The following is a 26,451-nucleotide window of genomic DNA, read 5'->3' as shown; positions in this document are numbered from 1 at the left end:
TTCTTAAGCGCCTTTATAAGTAATAAAAAGAAATAAAATATTTAATATCAAGTTATGATACATTATTGTGCCGATGTAATTTTACAATAATATCCATTTATTTAATTTGTTTCTATTAATTTATTTATTTTTTCACTATACAATTCTAGTGCTCCACAATATACTTTTACTTTTTTTTCTAAATTACAAATATTTACACACATTTTACTACAATTACGTCATACGTCAAAGGTACCTACTTATTTATTTCTTAAGCCTCATATCACTTAAATATACATTTTTATACTCGTATAATTTAATAATAATCTTTAGAAGTTTTATTTACAAATTCATTTTTCAATTTAAGTCATTTTTATCATTATTTTCGTTTTGTTTTTATTTTAAATAACGACTTCGCCATAACATTTCAAAGTGTTTATAAAATAAAATTAAAATAAGAAAAAAACAAAATTGTAATATATTTCCATGGAAAACAATTACGTAGTGTTTTTCTATTTTTTCTATTTTTTCTATTTCATTTTCTTAAAGGAAATCACTTTGAAGCATCATGGCAACTGTTCCTCACCTTTTGTCACTTAAAATAATGCTTTGCGTCGGAGACGATCCACCATTGCTATTGATGACACTATGTTGCATTTGCAAGGACTGCTGGCGCTGGAAATTATTGTGGTTATGGTAGTTGAGATGTCCTCCAGAATTATTGTTCATGTGCAACGAAGAGCGAGTATAGTTGGTTGAACGACGTGTCGACATGATACTGGTGTCTAGGGCACCAGTTGTGGAATGCTGTCGGTTACGCGGTGCGGGCTTACAGCACCAGCAGCACAGATATCGATTGAAATGCTGACGGAATACCCCCGAGACGCAATACAATGCCACCGGATTGGCACAGGAGTTCAGGAAACTGTTGTAAATGGAAAATAGCAAAAATAGAAAATAGAAGGAAAATAAGACGATTATTAAATTGGAATTTGATTGTTGATGCAGATACTTTTGATATGCTTGAATTATATATTGGCATTCGAGATGATTTTTTGAAAATTTGAAAATAAAAACAAAAGTTTTAAAAATGGATTGGATGATGGATTTATACCACCTTTCAATCCTTTTTCCATATTGTCTTTGTTTATCTTATTACTTTGTCCTTGAGTAAAATAAAGACAGTAAAAAATACCCCTTTTCTGATCGAAGTTCAAATGATGGAGTGAATTGGTAATAACTTCAACTTACAAGACTAACTTCATTCAACAGGTAGAGCTAAATCTTTCTTAAGTTTATATAATACCTACTCGTAAATCCAGGGATTTTCAGGATTTATTCAAAATTAATCGTAGGTAGGTTAGTTTGAAAAGGACTTTAATATACAAAAAGGTTTGGTACAGGAGACCAATGTCGGTTGTTGGTATACCTTTTCAATTAGAATTCTAAGTGTGTTTATGTTTTTTTTTTAAGTTTAAAAGCAGCTAAGCTACCTTGGACATCAATATCTTTTGAGGACTAGTGGTTAAGGGTAACTTTTGATGAAGAATTCATACTCATGAGGTACCAATAATAAATTTATTCCTGAAAGAAAAAAAAAATACATATTTTCTCTTTTGACTTCAAAGAATAATATTATTTAAGTAAGGCTAGAGAGTGGACGCTTTGATATGGTTAAAACCTACTTTGAAGTGTTTTTTTTTTGAATATCCCAAAACAAAAATATCTACTATATTATTGTATATAATATTTTTTTGTTTAAAAAATGTTTGAGGTTTAAGGAGAATTTTTGACTGACTTAGTCAAAGGTAATCTACTTTGAGTTTTGGAAAATTAAATTCTGTGGAAGTATAAAAAATGGAAGATTGGGCTTACACGTTCCTTCCTAATGCTTACTTGCAAGGTCGGTCGTCTCTAGTGGTGATACATTTATAATAGTAGTGAGAAAGGTTGCAAAATTTGAAACATTCAGTGTTTCGTAGCCCACTCGCTTTTGACTTTTGTTATCATGAGGTCAAAGCAGCTTATTTGGGGGTGGAAAAATGCTTGTGGTAAAATAACCACTATAAGTTAAAATTGAACGTACAAATGTTTTACACGTTGCCAATGCCGCCCACAAACAAAGTTTCCACAAATTTACTTTAAATTATAGAAAATAAAAATAAATTGTATTTTTCTCATTTTGTGTGTTTTGTCCAAATAAAACTCAGAAGAAGAAATATTTTTAAAATTTCAAAAAACAACTGCAAAATATCAAAACAGTGTCCAAAAGTATGAAAATATCGGAGAACAGTAATGAGTTACGTGACCCAAGGATGCTTGGGTCACTACATCCCTTGTTATACTACGAATAGGAAAATCCTGTGTCATCTTTAATGTATATTGGTACGTGCCTTGAGAAATATTGAGAGATCAAAAATGAAGTTTAAGCTTTTCTCATTTCCATTGTTTTCATTTTTGATTAAAACAAAATGAAACATTTGTTTTTTCGAAATTCAATGCTTCAAAAATTGGTCATAATATTTTTACGAAATTGAAATATAAACCAAACATTAATAAGTTCAAATTAACTACACGTGTACCCGTGGCATGATGGTTAGTGCGTTGGAACCCACTAAGAAGGAGAATGTAAGCTGGGGAATGAGCGGGTTGAGGATTTGACCCTACTCAAGTGTGTCCTTTGTGGAAACCAAGGGCACCCGGCTAGCTATAGGGGTTGCCCTAAGGTCCAAGAAATTAAAAAAAAACAGGCCAGTCAAAAAGCCGAAAGAACAGTTCGACAAGCATTCAAGGTCAACTAACAGGACTGCAAAGTCAGATAAAGGAGCAAGGCAAAAGGGTAGATCATCTCTACTCTTTGTTGCCTGGCCTGGCGCAATTTAGACAATAATGGGCGCGCTGCCGGAGACGCGCCTAAAAGTCCTAGCTGTGAATGTAAATTCACTGATTAGGATTGAACGAAGAGCCAATATGTTCCAATTGTTGACAGACTACAGTCCCGATGTGTTTATGGCTAGCAAAACTAAGCTAAACCACAAACACAAATTTACTCATAAAAATTACAATATCGTAAGAAGAGACCGGCCTGACTCCACTCAAGGGGGCGGTGTCGCTCTCTTTATACGAAAAGGCATTTATTATAAAGTCATATACAACAATGAATTGCGAAAGCTCAAGACGCTAGAAGTTTGCGTTCTCTCTCTCAAGGGAAGCGGATGTATATGATTGCGGCTTATGCGGCTGGAGCTCCGCAGGTCACTTACTTTGCTTCAGAACTCGAGATTGTTTTTAGGGAACTTAAACTGAGCTTGGAAGAAAACTATGTCATCTTGGCCGGTGGTTTGAACGCAAAACATGAAGATTGGGGAAATCAACATAGTAATCCCAGAGGTAATCATCTTTTTAATTTGATGAATCTTTACAGCGTTGAATATGGCGTCGACCTGCTGGCTACTGAAAGGCCATCGTATCCAAGAAGCGGCTCCTTTCTGGATCTTTTGCTGTACGACACCAGACTGACAGTTACAGACAAAGTGGGTAATCACCCGCGAAACTGCTTACAGACAGTCGAGTACGACAGTGATCACTGCGGACTGGCTGCTGTAATTCGGATTCCGAACGAACGCGTGGAGTTGGAGGAATACGTTGCAACGCACTCTTACAATTACAGTAAGATGCGTTGGCCTCGTTTCACCAACGCCTTAGCGAGAGAACTTCGTTCGAGTGACATATCCCCACCAAACAACAGAAACCTGACAAATACTAACACTTACAACAGATGGACGAAACAATAAAACGAACGATGGAACGGACAATCCCAAAGTACAAAGAACGGGACCAAATGGACGCTTACAGAAACGCGACAATTGACGCACTACGCAGGCACAAGAGTGGCTTACTGACAAGACTCAAAAACTTGCACAGACGACTTACAGACCCACGCGACTTGGAGGTTATTACACTGAAATCGTCAATAAAAAATGTCAATCTGTTGATTAAGGAGAACTACAGGTTATCAATTAACAAGTACTGGGACCGCAAGATCCGGTCAGTTAATTCGAGTGACCCTGGTATGTTCCCCAAAATCTATAAGATATTCAGGAAAAAAAACGACCTTCCGTGTCTTAAACTCCAAAGAACCGAAGAGAACAGAGACGTACTCAGGACAGCGCAAATAGATCCAGAAGAAGCCATCTTTGACGATGGCTTTTATATAATTGAAGATCCGAAGGAAAAAGTGGAGGCGGTGGGAGCTGCTTTCCAGCAAGTGTACAAGGTGAATGTTAGCAATCGCCCCAACCACGACCTGGAAAACAGAGCCCTACTTAATCACTTTTACCTCCGTAATGATATCACACATTGGCGATCTGAGAACCGCGGTTTCATGCGGTTCAATGACGATTCCTTGGCAAATGCCATAATCGCCGAGCAAACGGGACCAAGTCCCTTGTTAGTGACGAAGGTTGAGCTTCAGCTCATCTTCAATTCAATAAAAAACAAAAAGTCAGCAGGTGTCGATGTTATATCCAACGTTGTACTAAGACATTTACCGATGGAAGCAATTGACATTTACACCACGCTCTTCAATAATGCACTGAATAATGCATATTATCCAGTGCATTGGAAGACCGCTGTGGTTCATCCTCTCCCGAAAAAGGGAAAGGACAACTCCAACCCGTAAAATCTTCGGTCGATAAATCTTCTTTCAAGCATCAGCAAAGTTTTCGAAAAGGTCATCAATAGGGCTCTGACTAAGTGGGCTGCGGACAACAAAATAATTCCGGATAAACAGTTCGGGTTCAAAGCGGGTCATGACACAATTCATGCTGCGTCTAAACTCGTTTCTGATATCCAATGGAATAAATCAAAACAACAATGCACAGGTGCTGTTCTGGTTGATTTGGAAAAGGCCTTTGACGCCGCACCGTATGGTTAGAGGGTCTTTACCTAAAACTGAGCAGGCTTGGCATAAGCAAGCCATTGTTGTATATACTATATGATATGCTTAACGGTAGAAAGTTTGTTGTCAAAAGTGGCAATGTAACTTCTACCACAACATTCTCAATTAAAAATGGTCTTCAACAGGGAGCGGTGAATTCGCCGATTCTCTTCAGCATTTACACCAGCGATCTGATAGGTAGTCTTACAAAGGCAATTGCACGATGACGATCTAATTGCGTACAGAAAGACCCGGAAGGTAGAGGTTATTAGAATTCTCTTGTAGGGTGATTTCGACAAGATTCAACGATATTGCTACGACTGGAAACTGAAAATAAATGTCCAAAAGTCGGAGACAGTTCTGCGCAAGATGGTTATCGTTGGGCAGCCATTAGCAGACAAAAGTGTAGCGAAGTACCTCGGTATCTGGTTAGATCAGTATTTATATTTCGACAGACATATAAATGCTGCTCTGACCAGGGCCAGAGGAGCCTTCGCTCTGAAACGAAACGGCTGTTTTTTAGCAGTCGGCTTGACCCCAGAGTAAAGGTAATTTGCTACATGGCCCTCATACGGCCAATGATCGTTTATGGTTGTCCTGTGTGGTTCAGCGTGCCTTCCCAGATGGAGAAGTTTCGGGTGTTCAAGCGGCAGTGTTTACGAAGCTGTACCGGCTTATATCGAACAGCCGAATCTCGGGGCTCGAATCAACAGAATTGACAATTTCGTGATAAAACTCGTTGGAGGCCACATTGCAAGAGCTATGTCTTCGACCAACAATTTAATATTCGGGGCGTTCTATCCGAACGATGAGTATTTTGAAAGTGCACGCTTGAGCGGCTTCATTCCACCAGAGGCATTCCTCTTCTTAGATAGATGCGGTCTGATACAGGATAGATAGGCAGTTCCATTAATCTACCACGTCAGAAGACGAACCGTAGAAAGGCGACTCCTGTACAATCGGGACGTCATGGCACAAGGCGGAGCAGAGTTCCTTCGGTTCAGTAGGGCTGTGTCCGAACTGATAGGGTGAAGCAGAAGAACCAGTTTTGGTGGCTTCAATCGGTACTTGATATATTGTAAGCCTTGGCCGGCTTACATACTTGTTTAATAGTTTTAGGGTTTAGTTTAAAGTAGAATAGGCATGGTGGCACGAAAAGAAATAGAAAAAAAATACAAAAAAATAAAAAAAAACATTAAAAAAAACATGGAATAAAAAAAAAAGACAACAAAATATGAAAAACAAAAATGTTAGATAGTTAGATTTGCTTGTCTGGTTGTTCTAGTTTTTTTTTTAAATAAAAATAAAAAAGGATTTTGATATTAGTACTTTTTTTCAAAATTTTCTAATAAAAACAAAATAAATAAAATTTAAATTGAAGTAAAATAGATCTTGGGCCGAAAGGCATTAGGAGTTAGTGTTATAGTTTAGCTTAGAGTGTCCGTACGGGACCATTAAGTTAGTTGTAAGCTATGGATAATTAGGCTAGTTTTATGAATTTTTGTCTAGCTTTAAGATAGGTTAAAGAATGTTCTAATAAAAATAAAAATTAAAAAAAAAAGTGCGTTGGACTGTCATGCAAGGGGTCTTGGGTTCAATCCATGGCTGTGCCACCTTAATTTAAAAAAAAAATTATTTTCGAGGGTACTGCCTCTTGCGAGGAATTGACAAATCCTTCAAGATTAATTCTTGTCATGAAAAAGCGCTTTCTCAAATTAGCTGTTCGGATTCGGCATATAAAGTGTAGGTCCCTTCCATTCTTGACAACAGTACTCGCACATAGGAATGGTTGAGAGTTGTAAGTCACTAGGCCCTGGTTCACAACGGACTGTTGCGCCACCCAATTTATTTATGATTTAAATAACTACATATTAAAAATATTTTGAAACCCAAATTAAAAAAAAATTTATAAATATAAAATTAATTAAAAAAAACACTCTAACGATTTTCAAATACAAATTATGAAAAATTAAGGAATTTTTTGAGAAAATAAATAGTAAATCACAAACCAATAATGCTAGCGACTTGAATTAAATTTAATATTGCATAACATGACGTGATTCCAAACTAATATAATTTTGAGAAAGCAAATCGATGACACTAATAACATTCCATCCCGTCTGTCGATTTGTCTTGCTTAAAATATTTGCAGGTTTTCTTGTTTTGTTAAAAAAGTTGTCAGTCAATTTATTCTAAAAAATTCAAAAATTGTTAACAATATTCTGCATATGATAAAATAGGTTGATTTCAAAATCTTTTTTGTTAATGAGATTTTTAGTCAAAAAAAAAATGTTCAACAATTTTAGTCGCATTTTTCGAAAGTTTGTATTTCTTTTATAAACAAATACAAATTGGATTTTTCCAAGAATAATTTATCACGGAATTAAATCATTTTGAAGTCAATACTTTCATTCATTCACGAGATATCGAGAACCGAACATTTTTAATAATTTTGCGTACTGTTTTTTGTAGATTTTAATTTTTATGAAAAAAACTGACTGTTGGAGTATTTTTGTTAAGGTTTTTATTTTCCTATAAAAAACCTGTCAATTAAATTAAGAATTATCCTCCCTTTATAAAATTATTTTGGAGATAAAGTGTTCGAGGGGACAAATATTTTTTTGATCCCTTAACAAAAATAGATTTTGAAATCAAACTTTTACATCATGTTCAAAATATTGAAATTGAAAATTTTGAGGTATTTTTTTTTAAGAAATAGAGGCTGGGATGCGACCCACACTGATGTCTTCTTATACCGTCTGTCGATTTATCTTGCATACAAGTTTGAAGGTTTTCATGTTGGGTTAAAAAACAATAAAATTTTTCATATACAAAGAAATAGTTTAGTTTGAAAATATTTGAGTCGAAAATCAATTTGTACAAACTTTCGAAACATTTTTGTTTAGGTTTTTAGTTTTTTGTAAAAAAATTGTCAATTCGATTTTTCTCAAAATTTTACCAGATGTTAGAAACGCTATTATTCGTTGCACAAAATTGTTTTGGAGATAAAATAATTTTGTATTCGTAAAATTTTGGGGTGACGAATTTTTTTTTAAATTTTTTTTATCTATAAAAATCATTAATTGGATTTTTTTAAAAAAAATATATTTGCTTGGTATCACGTTACAATATAGTATTTATAAAATTTAATTCAAGTTTTTAACGTTTTTGGTTCGTAAAGTATTTAGGGTTATCCATTTTTTTTTTTAAACTGCTATGGTAAAAAACCACCCACGTAATTGTCTTGAGAGCCTTTTCTGCATCATCCTGCATTATTATCTGTACAAAAGAGTTTATTTGAAGTCGATATCTCTTCTATTTCTTGAGATATGGACGACGAAAAAAAAGTTGCAAAAGTACGGACGATCGGACGTACGGACGTACGAACGTAAGTACACACGCACGCTCAGACATCTTTTTAAAAATCTTTTATTTCGACTCTAGGGACCTCGAAACGTAGATAAATATCCAAATTTTTAATTTTACAAATCGGAACTATTACAATAACTTTCTATGGAAAGTTAAAAATTCAACTGAAAACTTTTTAACATAACACGAAAACCTACAAAAACAACAAAAAACTGAACAAAAAGGGTTCTGGACTCAAGTATTAGAAGACCAAATAAAGATATTGACATTAAATTTATCTCACAAAAAATATTGTTAAGCTTTTACGCAAGACTTATCGACAGACGTATGGTCACCTTTCAGCTTCTTTTTGTTATTGCAATCAGTACGATTTGTCGAAATCGAAAATTTTCAACTTCCTCAACGTTTCAAAACCCTTAGAATATAAGTAGTTGTTTTACTAGTGCATGTAGCGTTTACGTTTAGGTTACCTTTATTCTGACTATATATTCAAGAACAAATATAATTTCTTTATCGTTGAAATATCTTCATAACTAATACTATTTTGTATTTTTCACCTATTTTTCCAATAAATTTTCCTTATCAAATTCCATCGGAACCGGAAACAGATATTATTAAAAACAGTGTATAGTTATTCTTAGGACTGATTTATTTGAACAGAGACTTTATTTAGTCTTTTTTCTAAATACATTTCAATATCCATGATTTATATGATTTAATTGACTCAATCAAATCATGGTTTTTCCAAGAACTTTAAAACTTTAGTTCGAATACGGCTTCGAAATCATTCTAGCACGCCAAATATTTTTAAGATGAAATCTTTTAAAATGAAAAAAAAAGTTATTTTAGACTTTTTGAAGCATAGCTTACTTACGTTAAATCGGTTCTTAACCGAAAACCGCAAAACAGTGTAAAAGTTATTTTGGTTTTTATTAAAAGTTCATAGTTTTAAGGTTTTTTGAATATATTCTAAAAATAAAGATGAAAACGCTTGTTTTTTGGTTTGGCCACATACAGGATTTTTCAATATAGCTGCTACAAAAGTAGATCGACTGGGACAGCAAAAGACGTCATATATCTTGCCGTTCTTTTGAAATTTCTCTTCAGTAAAGTTTGCCATTTCATTGTGATATACGAGCCAACAACGATTCAAAATTATTAAAATTTACTACCTAAATTCGGAGTCAATGGCCTCAACGTAAAGAGCGCTGAGTACAATATATGATCGTCAAATTTGTCGTAGCAGGTCAAAAATTGAGCGTCTAGTAGCCAATTTTAATCCATAGGCACAGTACAAAATATTCTTGTGCCAGTGAGACAAAGAAGTACCCGTAGTGTAGAAAATATTGCTGGATCTGAGGCTTCAGTTGCAGAAATCCCAAATGTGTCTCTCTCACGTCGATCTCCAGCGTTGGGCATATTTGTGACGTGTCGTTGTGGCGAAATTTGCGAAAAGATCTTGGCCTACATCCTTTCACTATTTACGCAAGAACTAAAGCCGCTTGACCATCAAAAGCGTCATAGGTTCGTGAATAGGACTAAGCAACAACTATCAACAAATATCAAACGTGCATTTGCAGCAGTATAGGTCGATTCATGCTTGAAAACCGTCGAAAATTGGATTCATCGTCTGGTCTTATGGAAGCGTGCTTGTGATGGCCATGCATGGAAATCGAGTTCCATACATACATGGCATCGAACGTACTTTCACAGGAAAAAAGAATGTCATTGATGTCCAAAAAACTTTTTTTATTTATTTAAAATATATTAGTAGCGCTATTTTTGAAAAATCCGATATAATTAAAGTTTGAGTTTGGATTCGGAATCAGAACTAAATATTTACTTTAAAAAGAATTATTCAAAAACCTTAAGGAATTATGTTCGAAGCATTTCAAAACTTGAAATAGAGTATAAGTCATTTTATTGTTGTCTTTCAACTTAGCCTTTAAAACCCGTTTTTGGTTGTCTTTATTATTTTTTAAATGGCATATTTTAAGTCTATAAAAAAGAATTCTTTTATTTTCGCACCGAAAAAACGTTTTGATTATGAATATACTAATATGATTTATTGACAAATTTAAGATTACTACGATTTGGCTATTTTGTCAAAATCGTTAAAAAACTTAATGTTACTTTGTAGTTTCATGAAAAACCTCACAGTGAAAAAAAAAACAAAAACAGAAATTAGTCGTATTAAAATTATCGTATTAAAATTTGAATTAATTTCTTTAAATATTATTTATTTTGAACATCTTGAGCTTGTCCTCCTTTTGTTGTTCTTATAAATATTCACTTCCTGTTCTTATATTTCCATTTTTAATATCTTTGAAATCCATAATCAATTTTACCACGCAAAATAAAGTTTTGTATAGTGTTGTCGTGGGTCTTCTGCTCTTTGAGCGAACAATATTCAATCATTTTGAAGCACGAGCATTTCATCACTTCACTTGACATTTGTATAAAATTATGAGTAATCGAATATTGCAAGAGACATTTTCATCCTTTTTATAGAAGAATATCCTGATGCTGACGACTATGCCAATCAACCATGACGATATGGATCAGTTTAAAAAAGGATAAATCCTACATTTGTTTAAGAGAATACTATAAAAAGGATAACACAATTTAAAAAAAAGTTAAATTTATCTTTCTAACCACAAAATTTACCAACGTAACCATACGACACAAAAAATAATTCTAGAACTTAATTAAAACGTTGACATAAAATACCTTTGTCAATATGACTTGGGTCGACGAACGTTGTCGGCGGCGGTGACGTCAAGACACGTGTCATAAACTTTTCCTATTTTATTCGTATGCACATATGTACATATTTTTTTTCTAAAGTCTCGTAGAAAGATGATAGATTACCGAAAAACTCCCAAGGGAATTTTAAATACTAAGGGTTCTTCACATTTCATAATATGCGGGTAACAAGACACCAATTTATCCTTTGCTCTTAGCTTCCAGGCATCATTGGTTCGTTGGTTGAACAAAAATAATCGAGTTTATAATATGTAAGCTTTTCATTATGTTTCTACCTACCTTTAAAAAAATAACCTTTAAAAACCCTTCATGTTTCACATTCCGGCCTAGACCTCACCTAGCGTTGTGTTGGATTTTGGGTACTTTTTTTTTAATTGAATTTTCTTAGGTACAATTTTTGAAATATTTTGTTCAGCTAATTATTTTTAATTACTTCAAGAGAGCCTTAATTTTGAGGTTAAAACACTTTAATAATTTTTGTATAAATTGAACAGAAATCCAAAACCAGTAACTTAAGAGTGAGAACCAATATTGATCATTATGAAATTCACTTTATTTCATATAAAGGTTTTAAATGAGAAGCAATTAATGAATATGTTGTCAAGTCAAAATTAGCTGTTTTTGGGGAAATGCAAAGACATGAAAAAAAGAGGCTGGGATGCGACCCACACTGATAACTTCTCATCCCGTCTGTCCATTTGTCCTGCTTAAAAGGTTTGTAGGCTTTCGTGTTTTGTTAAAAAGTTGTCAGTTGAATTATTCAAAAAAAATTATAAAAATTGAAATAGTTTCACTTCGAAATATATTTTTGCTAACAAGATTTTGAGTCGTTAACTAATTTTTTTACAAATTTAGGTAGCATTTCTTAAAACTTTTTATTTATTAATTTTGTTTAGGTATTTATATTTGTCAAAAATTGTCAATTCCCATTTTCTCAAAATTTCATAAAATGTTTAAAACAATATTCCTAATAAGATAAAATTAGTTTGAAGCAAATATTTATAGTTTTTGAAAAGATAATTGAGTCGAAAATCTATTTTTACCATCTTTTATAAATTTTGTTAGGTTTTTATTTTTTGTTAAAAAAAATCTGTCAAATCGATTTTTCTCAAAATTTTACTGAATATTTAAAATAATATTTCTCATAAAATAAAATTAGTTAAATGCAAATACCTCAAATTTTTGAAAATATATTTAAGTCGAAAAGCAATTTTTACTAACTTTTGTTAATTTTTTTAGGTTTTTAATTGTTTGTAAAAAACTGTCAATTTGATTTTTCTCAAAATGTTACTAAATGTTGACAACAATATTAAAAAAAAAAATAGAATAGATAGAATAAAATAATTTATTTCTATTCAATTATAAAGTTTACAATTAATGTTTATAAACATAATAATAATTATTATAATAATAAATAAACCATCAAGCATTTAGAAAAATTGTAGTGATTCTCTTTGTTTGCCTCTGTTGAAATTGTTCAACAACTCATTGTCCATGTGGTTCTTTTTACCAGAATGGAAAGAAGCATTTCTTGTTCCTATATTCAAGGCAGGTTCTAAAAATCTAGTAGAAAATTATAGAGGAATCTGCAAGCTCTCAGCCATCCCCAAAATTTTCGAAAGTCTGGTTAAAGATAAAATAGAATTTATGATAAAGGAATGCTTATCTGAGTCACAACATGGCTTCGTATCAGGTCGGTCTACTGTGATTAATTTGGCTGTTTTCTCTTCATATGTCCTAAATGCAATGGAGAATAAATTGTCAAGTAGATGCTATTTACACCGACTTTAGTAAATTATTGACCACAAAGTTTCGAGAAGTATAAAATGTACCTCCGACGTTCCGCAAGGGTGTCATCTTGGCCCTTTACTTTTCCTAATATATATTAATGATATAGTTGACATAATACAGAATTGTAATTATCTACTATATGCTGATGATTTAAAATTGTACTTTAAAATTAAAACCATTGATGATTGTGTAAGAGTTCAACAAGATTTGGACCATATTTCTACGTGGTGTTCTTTAAACAGTTTGAAACTTAATATTGGAAAATGCAAAGCTATATCATTTTCTAAATCTGCATTAGCTCTTAATTTTCCATATAAAATCGAATCGAATCTTTTGACTAAAGTTAACAATATCAAAGATCTAGGCGTTATTTTTGATAATAATTTGTCTCCAAAAAGCATATAGATTTCATTGTGGCTAAGGCGAACACCCTAGTTTTACGGATCCTTATAACAATCGAATATGCTGATGTGATTTGGAACCCATGCTATAGATTTCATTCTGATAGAATTGAACAGGTCCAAATGCGGTTTACTAAATTTGTGTTTCGTAAAATGCGTTGGAATTTTAGTCCAGACTATAAAGCTAGGTGCCAATTGCTCGGGATAAAACCCCTAGAATCTAGAAGAAAAATTCATGATGTAAGATATATACTTTGCTATCATATAAAAGGTCCGTTTTTGCTTTCTCAGATTTTCATTTATGTACCATCTAGACTGTTAAGAACAAGTTGTTTCCTTTTTGAAAAAAAACTGCATAGAATAAATTATGGAAAAAATGAAACAATATCACGAGCAATTTCCTCGTTCAATGAAGTATGTGTTATCTTTGATTTTCATTTATCTCGAGATAAATTTAAAATTGAATTATTGTATAAGTTTATATTTTAAATAAATAAGTAAAATTTTTTGTAATTGGATCTGTTAAGTAAATCGCTTGTAGATAAATAAATAAAATAAAATAAAAAAATAAAAAAAAAAGAATTTGGGATTGGTTAAAACCGTCCACCAGATGCCAACTTATTTTTAACATGTTTAAATTTACAAAAAAAGTTTCTTTAAAAAGCTTTAATAGAAATAATATGATTTTTTATTTTACATTAAAAAAAATTATACAAAAGTGACTTTAAATTATATATGCTATGATATGAGATTCACATAAGTTAATTTACATTACGATGTTAATTAAAATTTTCATAAATTGCTCAAACAAAAATTTATATTTATTGAATAGGTATATCCAATGCATTTTAGGAGAAAAAAAAGTTGTATTAAATTTGTCAATCGTCAACAAAGTCTTTTCTATACTTTATGGTTTCAATGCAATATTGGGCGACGATTTTCCAGTTTTCTCCATTTAGGACACATATCAACTCTGCTTCATTTAATATTGATTTTTTAAAGTAAACAAATCTCAATTCCTTTAAAATGTGGCACACAGATAAAAAGTGATAGTACGTTTCTTGCTCTTGCAGGTTACACAAAGAGCAAAACCTTCTCCGGTCGTTATAGTAAGGTCTATAATTCAAATTGAGTAGCTCTCCTTTAACACGGAAAATATTTGAAATTTTAAACAAGCTGAAATAATTAATTTCGTTCAAATTATACTCAAGTTTTGGTTATAAACATCGGCGCGATGACCCCTTGGCTTCCTCTATTAGATCTGATCGTATTCGCGCATCTATTAATTCTAGAATGTTTTTTTTAATTTTTCCTTAAGAGATCCTTTAAAAATATCTAAAGATTCCAGAGATATCCCACACAACAAGAATATGTTCTTCCATCTGATATTTTTTTGTATGCTGTGTTTTGCAGATTCTTTGGAAGTGCATTCTTAAAGTAAAGAGATATACAGGTGGCAGTCCGGTTTCAAGAAAAATCATATAATTTTGAGTGGTCTGTGGCAAGAAAAATGCTTTTTTAAGGAAAAATCGCTGTAATTTTCCCACCAGATCATATTATTGATATACCCATACTTGAGAGCCATAAGTCATTATTGACCTTAAAGCAGCTTCGAGTACTTTGAACTTAACGCTATGTGCAACTTTTCGCTTTTTAAATAGGGTTTTCACCTCAAAAAAAATCCAACAGTTTAGAAACTTGGCTCCGCTGACGACCCAAATAAAAGTCCCCAGGGATCCAACGTGAGCTCTAGCAGCAGTTAAGAGAAACATGGAGTTTGTTTCAGTTTTTCACGCTTATCTCGAAAACTGTTTGTTGTATCAAAAAAATTTTGTCCTACAAAATTAAAATTCATTAAATTTTATAAGAAAAAGCTTCGGTGATTTTTTTCGTATCTCTTATAGTTTATAAAATAACTCTAGCGACCGTGAAGAGAAACATACGGTTTTTTTCGGGTTTGTCTTGAAAACTATTTGTCGTTACAAAATTAAAGCTTATTAAATTTCCTAAAGAAAAATAACTCTATGGGAATTTAAAGAAAACATTTGCTGATTTTTTCAAACACCTTGATGACGATTGTGTACCTGAAACCCTAAAAAGGTTCCTGGAAACTCTTATAATAAAGAAAAAGAAGGCAATTTTTTTCTTTTGGACTAATTTCCGAGTTGAATTTATAGCAGCCATTGATTGTTTAAATTTTAAATGGAAGTGCTTTTTTGGATTTAGTTTGGGTGTGACTATCATAACATTTAAAAAAAATAAAATTAGCCAATTTCTCAAAGTTTTGAAAAGTAATTATTTGAGTGGAAAATCAAGGAAAGATGCAGAAAGGGCTCTCTTTTTTTAACATAGCAGTTTAAAAAAAAGTTGCAAATTTTCGATAACCCTAAATATATCACGAATCAATAAATCTAGAGACTAATAAATTTTTACTATATATTGTAACGTGATAACAAATAAGTATATTTTTGGAAAAAAATCCAATTAACGGTTTTTTATAAATCGAAAAAATTGCCACCTCGAAAATTTTATGAATAAAAAATGATTTCATCTCCAAACCAATTTTATGAAACGGAAAATAATGTTTTTAACATCAGGTAAAATTTTAAGAAATATCAAATAGACATTTTTTGATAAAAAAATAAAACCCTAAAAAGAAAATTACTCAATATTGGTAAAAATTGAATTTCTACTCAAATATCTTTTCAAAAACATGAAGTTACTGCTTCAAACTTATTTTATCTTATAAGAAATATTATTTTTAACATTCCGTAAAATTTTGGGAAAAATCGAATTGACAGTTTTTCTTATAAAAAATAATAAAATAAAAGTTGGTAAAAATTAATTTTCGACTCCTATATTTTTTTAAAATTCGAGAATATAGCTTTCAACTACTTTTATCTTATAAAAATATTGTTTTAAACATTCGAAATAAATTGCAAAAAATTAATGAAAGTTGGTAAAAATTGATTTTCGAAATATAAAATATTGGCTTTTAACTAATTTTATCTCATTGAAATATCGTTTCCAACATTCAGTATTTTTTTATAAAACTCCATAAGTCAGTTTTTTTTAAATAAAAGTCGTACGCAAATGCTTTAAAATTGGTTAAAATTGGTTAACGACTAAAAATCTCGTTATCAAAAATGAATTTCGAAATCAAACTATTTCATCATATTATGCAAAATATTGTTGTTTATTTTTAAAATGTTTAGAATAATTTAACTGATAACTTTTTAAACAAAACACAAACCTTTTAAGCAAGACAAATCTACAGACGGAATGGAAGTTATCAGTGTGGGTCGCATGCGAGCTTCTTTTTTTTAGAGTTTAAATAAAATCAGAACTCAAAGCAGGTCGATCACGAGCAACGTTGTATATTTACTTTTAGAGCTCTCGAAATGCATAAAATTGATCCGGATTAACATCACAATTGTTTAGCTTTGTTTATTTTGAATACAGTTACCTTACGTTCAGCTTTAAAAACGAAGTATCCGCAATCTTGCAGAAAAAGTTTCCTGAACATGTACCTCCTCGAAGAGGTGATCTCAAATGTCTACCGATTTGTGATCTAAGACATTAAGACTTTTTTCACGTGGTAGATAAGATCAATGTTACTGCTAAACAATCGAAAATATCATGAAAAGAATATGGAGCTGCAATCACAGCCGTGATGACCATTTGGCTGATATCGTAGTAATCGATATGATATCTCTTAAGAAATGCTTGTTTTTTAATGGGTATCAAAATAAAACCTCTTACTGTAAAACCATGGCTAAACAACTAACAGATATTTAACCAACAGTCGAATAACTTTTTTTCAAACTTAATTTTTAGGGGATAATTATTTCAGCGCTTAAGTCTTGCAACTTATCAGGAAGTCCTTTCTAAGCCACAACCAAAAAAAAAAGAAACAACAATTCAAAACATTGTCTAAAACGAAATTTAACTTCTATTCGGTCATGGTACCACCATCAAAGCTTTATTGTGTCACATCACTTAACTCAACTTCCATTAAACCCCATTAAAAGTAGGTCGTTATCTAAAATGCTCTTATACCCTTTAGACAGACATATGTATATCTTTGTGTCTATGATAGTTAAAAGGACGAAATTGAATGATTAGCCACACTAGTTTTTGTCATGGTATTAATTTTTGTTAGCACAACATTTTTCAAAATAAAATATTACGTGACACACAGCTTGTTTGATGGTTTAAGATGTTTTTACCGGTTCATGTCCATGTCCTGTCCACACGTTTGTATTTTTTTTTTTTTTTGGGGTTGTGATTCTTTTTTTTTTTGAAATTCGAATGACAACATTGAAAACCCTAATGGTCTGCCGGCCAATCTAATCACCTTTTCATGGAATCTACTTCCGATGGGTAGAAGTGATGATGTGTGGATTTTAAAATCTATGATTCTGCTGAAAATAGGACTTTTTAGCAAAAAATCGAAATGTGGATTATAATAGCATTAGGGCAGAGATATTTGTAGGCTTACCAATCAATTTTTAGTTAACTTATTGCTTTCATGGAAATGTTGTTTGGGTTCGATTGAAAATAAAGATGGAGTAGGCTGAGACAGTGACCTGTATTTTATGAATCAATAATTTGAGTTTTTTTTCAGTATTGGATTAAAAGCTAAATCCTGTGTAATTCACTTAATAAAGAAAGTTTTGATGTCTTATCCTCTTTCTGAAAAGACCTTCTTGATTGATCAATTATTTGTTGTTCAGCTTGTAAAAGTTAAGAATAGTAAAAAGTGAATAAGATGCTGCCCACACTGATAACTCCCCATCCCGTCTGTAGGTTTATCTTGCTTAAGACTTTAAGAAAATATTCATAACAATATTTTGCGTGACATAAATAAATAATTTGAAGTCAATATCTTTCTTTGTTCTCCTAATACTTGAGTTTTTATCAGTTTTGTTATTTTTGTAGGTGGGGTGTTTTTTTTTTTATACTATGCGTGCCGTTAAGGGGATATGAATACCCGTATAATGATTAAACACAGTGCGAGAAATTAAGGATGGAAGATAGGATAAGAAAGAAGATACCAATGCACATTGGTTTTGAATGTCTGCACGTTGCAATGAGTGGGGAATATTGAGTTTGGTAAAGCATTTTACATTCGTGTAGTGCGACTAAAGAAAGAATCTCTGTACTTTACAGTACGTCCGAATTTGGGCTCAAGGGCAAACTGATGAGCATTCCTAGAAGAACGTATATTACGGTTAAATTAATTGAGGGAAGGAATGCAACTAGCTGCTTTATTAGAGCATTGTTTATGAAAGTAGCCATAAAATAATGACAGGCATGAAACTTAACGAAGGTACTCGAGAGATACAAAGGTTTCAATTAGGCAAGAGACTCAAGTGAGTAATAGGAGCACCTGGGAATATGGGAATTGTACTCGAGTTTCGAACGAATATAGGCTTTATAGATTATAGCTAGATCACAAGGTGTAAAAAACGTCTTGCATCGTCGTAGAAACCCTGAACACTTAGCAGCATTTTTGGCGATGTGATCACTCCACAAAAAGTAGTTTGTAGTGCACATACCTAACACTGAAAGCTGTTCAGTCTTTTCGATTAAAGTACCACTCATTTATAGTGGCATTGGGGGAGGGTTACACTTTTGTGACAGAAGACAGCATTAAGTTTTCGAAGCATTAAATTCTAACGATTTTTGATTCCATATTGGACAATGCTGCCAAGATCAAAATTAAATGACCTTATCATACGCTGCCGTTGATAGTCCACATCCGAAGAACAAGGATGCGAATCTGAAAACAATTATGAGAAAGGTTCTGTCATCTGCGAAACAATTGCCAATTTCTTAAATTTGTCTAAAGATATTTGAGTCAAAGATCATTTTTACGTACAATATTATTGTTTGGTATCACTTTATACAGGGTTATCCATTTTGCGGTTTCAAAAGTTAACGTAAATAAAACACTTATAAAATATTTTGTGTATATTAAAGTTGACAATATTTACATATATGAAACACTACATCAATTAAATGACCACCACGCGAATTGTTGCATGCATCAATTCTTTTGAGATAGTTTTCGACCACTTTTTGACCAATATTGGGCGGTATTTCCGCCATAACTTGACGAATGTTGGTTTTAAAGAGCTCAAGAGTTAAAGGTTTATTTACTTACTAAGAGATGTCTGGTGATGACCAAAAAAAAAGTCCCCAAGAATCCGACGTGCGCTCTAGCGGCAGTTATAAGAAAGCTCATCAAATTTTATAAGTTTATAAAAATACCTCTAGCGGCAGTAAAGAGAAACATTCGGTTTTTTTTGGATTTATCTGGAAAACTATTTGTCGTATCAAAAAATAATCTTCTACAAAATTAAAGCTTATTAAATTTTCTAAAGAAATATGATATTAATTTGTTTGTACTTGGTTTAGTTTGTAAAATAATTCTATGTATGTTAAATATGTGATATTTAATGCGAAAAATGGAGAGGCTCAGAGGAAGACGGTCCCATACAATTCTTCAAAAATGCAACACCTACGTTTTGGAATAACCTTCCAATTCTCTTTAACAAAATCTTCTCTACAGCCGAAATACCCTCCTCATCCAAAAAATCTGTGATATTTCCCATATACAAAAATTGCTCTTATGACGTTGTGGAAAATTATAGAGGGATTTCTTTCATGAATGTGATATCAAAAATATTTTTCGGTGTTTTGGTAAAAAGGCTGGAAAAGTGGGTAGAAATGAAAAGTATTCTAACAGAGCTACAAGCTGGCTTTAGAAAGAATTATTCAACTACTGATCAGATTTTTACACTTTTATCCATTGTCAAAGCGTTTAATGTAAGGAAAAAACAAATATATTCATTTTTGTCGACTTCAAAGGAGCTTTTGGCCTTGTTAATAGAAATGCGCTTTTTTACAAGCTCTCTCAAATTGGCATATCCTCAAAATTTATTAATGTGGTTAAAAATATGTACAAGGATACAACTGCAGCAGTTTGGAATGGCACTACTTATTCTGAATGGCTTGGCACAAATACAGGTGTGAAGCAAGGATGTCTTCTCATTGCACTGTTGTTTTCCTTATTTATAAACGACATAGTAGAGAACTGCCTGATGGAGGTGTAAGGATAGCGAATGTCACAATAAATGTGTTGCTATATGCAGATGACCTAGTCATACTCTCTGAATCGCCGGAACACAAGCAACTAATGATTAATCGCTTATCATACAAAAGATGGGGACTGACAATAAATACAGAAAAGTCAAAGATAATGGTTTTTGCACGATCCGGAAGAGTTCACACTGAAAGACAATGGAAGTATGACGGGCATCCTCTGGAATCAGTTAAAGATGTCAAATACTTGGGAGTTAAACTGAACTCAAACTTAAATTTCAAACATCATCTAATTGAAAAAGCCAAAATCTCTCAAAGTTTGCTCAACTTTTCATGGAAAAATGTGTTTTCAAACAAAAGAATAAGTTTATCTGCGAAATATAAAATATTTGATTCAGTGGTTAAATCAAATCTTCGGTACGCTTCACAAATTTGGGGAGCGTATGAGTATGAAGAAATTGAAAAATTTAATAGCAACTTCATAAAAAAGCTTTTTAACCTGTCCCAAAATACACTTAGTTACGCTATTTACCTAGAAACCGGACTGCCAAAAATCTTTACATATACACTTAAATCACAAGCCGTGTTTATAAATTTTTTTTAATTAAGTTATGCAGTCAATATGGTGAATCCAGACTTTCATAGAAACTCTTTTTGTATGAGATGAAAAATAAAGACTGGTGGTATGCAAGGTGGCAAACTCTTAGCAACACTTGTGGAGAAACTTTCAAATTGATTTATGCAACATAGGTAATCTTAAAGATCAACTATACCGCATTATTCAAAAAAATGAAGACATCACTCCTGATACATCAGAATGGCTCGTGAGTCTGAAAGCAGGATACTATACAGCCAACTTAATTTCAACTTGAACAAAAGAAACTACTTTCATGACTGACTAAACTATAGTGAAATATCATTAATATTTAAAGCAAGGTGTGAGGTTCTCTCTTTAAATGGCAACCCTTACAATGGAAGCTTCAACCAATTTTGTTCCCTGTGTAATCTACACGCGAAAGAGGATTGCTTTCACTTTATAAGTATAGGCCCAATGGCCAATACTCAGACCATAAAGGTTGATTTTCATCGGAAAACATTCATTATCCATGAAAGAGACTATTGATCTACTAACACCTGCGAGTGGAAAAAAATAAGTAATTATTTAAAATCTATTTATAAATATAGAATGTTATTAATTTTATAGAATACGTTTAAATATTTATTGCTTTTCTAAATTTTTGTTTTGAAAATTAATTTTTATATTCAAATACACATTTAAAAATTTGCTAACCTGGGTGACGGCTTAGCCATAGCTTTTAAATTCATTTTTGTAATTTAATTGTAAGTTAATGTGTAAATAAAATTAATTACTTACTTACTTACTTACTTATATCAGTTGTGCGTCCCAGATCATTCATGTCTCCAGTACTAAGCAACCTTGAATTATTTATATACAGAAAACTTGGTTCTAAGAAATTGGTAAACCTTATATCAAGCTTACAGTTTTGTTCTTCATACTATGAAGCTCAGTTGTTTGAGATATCAGCTATTTGCCACACGCGACCAGATTCCAACGGTTCATTTAACCAATTTGTGTTTGGCAATGCGGACTTTAATGTCAGAACGTTAGATGGACTAAATACATTACATTCTTTGGACGGAATAAGGTGCATCGCTGCGTCTACTTCCATAGGAAAAGACACCAACACACGAAGGGAAAAGCTGAAAAAACTACCTTGTGCTAAATCAACTGGATAACTTGGAGTACTTCCTTTGGAAAGATTTCAGAAAACAGATGGCGGATTAAAAAATTTAGTTTTTGAGAATGTTAATGCTTGTTCCGAAGAAATGTTACAGCCAACACCATATGACACTCTTTGGTTGGCATCAACGTTTATTAGCATTTATGATGTTGGAAAGGGTAGATGCACTCAATAACAACAGGCTTGTTTAGGGCACAAACTAAAATCATTCCTCTTCCGTTCATAAACTCTCCACCGACTGACTATAATACACTTTACACTGCATTGCACTACGCTTGCAGTTTTTGTTGCAAATTTGACCAAAAATGCCTGGTGGTAACATTTGACCAGCCTCTTTATATAAAAAGTAAAGAAATCGTTGCCGCAGCTTCATCTGAGTGCCGTCCATCAAAAGTCGTAGTAAGATTTTGTGGATTTCAACTGTTAATGCCATATATTGTTCCAATCGGTTATCTGATGAGTGGAAGAGGCCTGTAAGAGCTAATGAGTACTTTTTACGCCCCTGTTTCGGTTGAAAAGCGGCTGCAAGGAAAAGCTATCTCTAGAGCAGTTCGTGTTTTAATACTTATACAGACATATTTAGCTAATGTAATAATGGAACAAGTCGACATAAGGCAACATGAATTAGAGGAAATTCAAAATCTCATGAAAAATTTTCTTGATGAGTCTCCCTCTTTATTTGTGCACTAATACAAAACCCTCATTTGATGCAATAGTGAGAAACTACAAACAAATCTAAACAAACTCAAATCTAATGGACCAACAGCAGCCTTATGAATTTAGTTGTTTAATATGATCACATTGCTTAAAGATTTTATTCACGCTTATAAAATAAACAATATTGTCTTCAAACTTATTTATTTCACAGAAATATTATTTTCGATACTCAGTTGAGTTTTTTATAAAAATTCAATAGCCCGTTTTTTCATAAAAAATAAAATCAAAAAAAATAGTACGCAAATTTGGTAAAAATTGATGTTCGGTTCTTGATAACTATCAAATTAATTTAAAAAAAAATTTGTTTTCGACTAAAAACTATTTAACAAAACTAGATTTTAAAACTTAACTATTTCTTTATATAAAAAATATTGTTGGTAATTTAAATTTTTTTTATGAATAATTCAACTGACAACTTTTTTAACACAATACGAAAACCTACAAACTTTTAAGCAAGTAAAATCAACAGAAGGCATGGGAAGTTATGAGTGTGGTCGCATCTCAGCCTCTCTGCTCAAAACCCCAAATACGACAATTTTGTTTATTAAAAAACCCTGAAGTGAGAAATTTGTTTCGTCGCTAAAGAAAATTTTGTTCAAAATCGACATCCACCGATCCATTTTTGTAAATTTCAGACTTTGAACTGGACAAAAAAATTGGTTTAACAACTTAGATTGACAGACGTCCAATTCCAGCCCTTTTATTTTCAAACCGTAAAATGGATACCTCGTTATTATATAACATCTTTTTCAAGTCGCTAGCGTAATTGGGTCGTGACGTAAAGGACGTGACGTACGTACACACGACATATTTCTAAAAATCTTTTATTTCGACTCGAGAAATGTCGACATTTTCAATTCCACAAATCGGACCGATTACAATATCTTTCTTTTTGAAGATAATAAGGTTGATACTATAAGTTAGTCTTTTAAGGACAATTTAAACTTATTTACATTAATTTTAGTTTTTTTTAAACCAAATTTTTAAGTATTGAGTCTTAAATATTGTATGAGTTACATTGTAAAAATGTAATAGTGCTATTATCAGTGTTATACAAATAAAATTAATAACTACTTAGGAATATCTAATAACTTTCAAAAATTTTACGAAAATAATTTGATTATATTTTGTCCAACCTTGGAATAATCTTCTTTATTTAAAAAGACACATACTGAATTGAAAAAAACGCATCCCATTTTAATTTTCTTTATAACTCACAAGAATTGATGCAGAATTGAAATAGATATAAGATCCATAATTTGTATCCACAGTTTTGATTGACATTTAAAAATATGGATCTTAATGGTTGTATTTTTACTTTACTTGGAAATACTTCTGCAAGTAATACGATTGAACTTGATTTATCAAATCGATATGGCGTGAAAAAAGCAGACCGCATACCCCACTAAAAATAATGAAAAATCACTCCTCATCAAAACTAAGTCATTGCTTTCTTGTTGTATACGTAAAATAAACAATGTCATAGAACTATTATAAACTCGGGTATAGTTTACACTCATTTTATTCTCTTCCAAACAGAAGCCTTATAAAAGTCTATAACCTACTTAAAATTAGAAATTGCCTTCTCCTCGAGTTAATGGAAAAAGTTTCTGCATCATTTCTTTCAAACATCATCACAGCACAAAACCTCTTCCAACATTAATTTGTTTTTAATTTGAATTCTTATTAAAAATAAAAATAAACAATCAAACAAAAATAAAAAAACAACAACTTACCTTGTGCAAAATCCAATTATTCTCGTAACATGCCAAAAGTCATTAAATTCTTCTTGTGATTGTGGATTCAATTGAAACCACAATGAGAACAAATGGGATGGAAAAAAGCACACAAAAAACACTGAAATTATAACAAAAAATAGGCAAAGATAAATAATAATAAAACATAATTAGATTTTCAGATATATTTTTATATAAATTTAATTTATAAATTTTATATATAAAAGAATAAACATTTACTTGTATTAAATCAACTGTTAATCGGATATCCTTGATTATATAATATAATAAACATGTGTAGATAAGTTAAATATAAACTTACCAACGACAAATGCAACCACCATGCGTGCAACATGACGCCTAGCACGAGCCTGTGCCCTACTTTGCATACCTAATGCCTCGCCTGGCATCTCCCTGGCGCTTATGTGTAATCGGTTTGCCATCAGAATGTAAAGGGCTCCAATTATGGAAAGTGGAAGCAAATAATATACGAACGCCTTTGCCACAACCGTGTATCTATAAAGAGATTAATGGGAACGATGGTTTAAACATGCAATGAAATATTTTTGATAAATTAAAGAACTAATTTATTTTCAAAACCCATCAAGCTAAATGCAGAAACCTGGAAATAAAGCTGAAAGCTGTAATTAGAAACTAATGGTAGCTCCTTAAAAATTAGATATTTCAACCACGTTTTTGAAAAGCTTGAAAAACATAATAATTTCATATTCATAACAGATTGAGCTCCTCTGCATGCAAGAGAGAAAGATAATTTGAGGATCTCTGATGCGGTACGGAAATTTGAAACATTCGTCCAAAGCACTGCATGAAGTTCTCTGTTCTCAAAAACAAAACAATATTTTATGTATTTTTAAAGTTTTCCCATCAGGATTGAAAGAATTCACATCTGCTTTTTGCAAGAACTGCACGAATTATTTTTCCCATGCATATTTTAAACGGACGGATGCTTATTTAAAACTAAAATATTTCTTAAAATAAAATTATTTCAATATTTTATTAAAAAGTGAAATGGAACTCGGTTCGTTTTCGAAGGTTTAAAGGGGTGGTATAATTTGAATACCATACACATGCACATGTGTGGGTTCAAAAATGATTGTATGTTTTTTTTATCAAGATGCCTTTTATGAGTTTTAAGGAAAATACAAGAGATTTGATGCGTTTTCCAGAAAATTATCAATAATTTAATAGTTTTCAGAATTTTCATTTTAAAAACAAGGAAGTATTTAAAATTTATTGCATAGTTAAAAAAGAATTAAACAAATATATCTATTTATAAAATTTCAATGTAGAAATTGATTTATTTTTAAGTTTTTTTTTTATTTCGAAACAGTTTTTTTTGTGTTTTTTGTTTGTATCGTAAATTATTGAAAAATTCGTAAATTTAAATAAAATTACGCGTATCTCATTATAGTGGTTTTGTGTAATTTTGATGGGAAAATTCTGATTGAATAAATTTGAAAATTAATCAGCAATAACCGATGCGATGTGTTTTTTCTGCATAATTTGTGATGAATTATTGATGTTGATTGATTTTCATTTAATTGAACCCATAAATTATATTTGTCTGTTTTCTTTTTATAACTGATACATTAATTAGTTTATTAAAGTTAGTTGTTAAATTCGATAATCAAAAAAAACGAAACAATCATCTTGTTCAGAAAGGAATTTTAAAAAGTGCCATTGACTTAAATTAAATGTAATCTTCATTGAATCAATATCGATAAAAAATTCAACCAATACTTTTCATAAATCAAAACAAGAATTTAGAATAATGTGTGCAATTTGAACATTAGCAGGAAATGAGATTACCCCTGGAATACTATATTTTGTGTTACGCTGAATGCGTTCTTGAGATCTGG

General features: G+C 31.8%; 1 protein-coding gene across 1 annotated transcript in view; it reads right to left on the bottom strand.

Moving 5' to 3' along the window:
- Positions 1 to 533: 533 nt before the first annotated feature.
- LOC129950639 (neuropeptide CCHamide-2 receptor-like) overlaps positions 534 to 26,451 on the bottom strand; it is a 40,375-nt gene continuing 14,457 nt past the window's right edge. Inside the window, exons 2-4 of the mRNA XM_056062569.1 lie at positions 24,894 to 25,087; positions 24,572 to 24,692; positions 534 to 904 (exon numbers count right to left, since the gene is read on the bottom strand). Coding sequence (XP_055918544.1) covers positions 562 to 904; positions 24,572 to 24,692; positions 24,894 to 25,087 — 658 coding nt within the window. The 3' untranslated portion in view covers positions 534 to 561. The remainder of the gene's footprint in view (positions 905 to 24,571; positions 24,693 to 24,893; positions 25,088 to 26,451) is intronic.

Source organism: Eupeodes corollae, chromosome 1 (assembly GCF_945859685.1).
Source record: "Eupeodes corollae chromosome 1, idEupCoro1.1, whole genome shotgun sequence".
Taxonomy (NCBI): Eukaryota; Metazoa; Arthropoda; class Insecta; order Diptera; family Syrphidae; genus Eupeodes; species Eupeodes corollae.
Note: the sequence above shows the minus strand (reverse complement) of the source record. Positions and strands in the feature narration are given on the sequence as shown.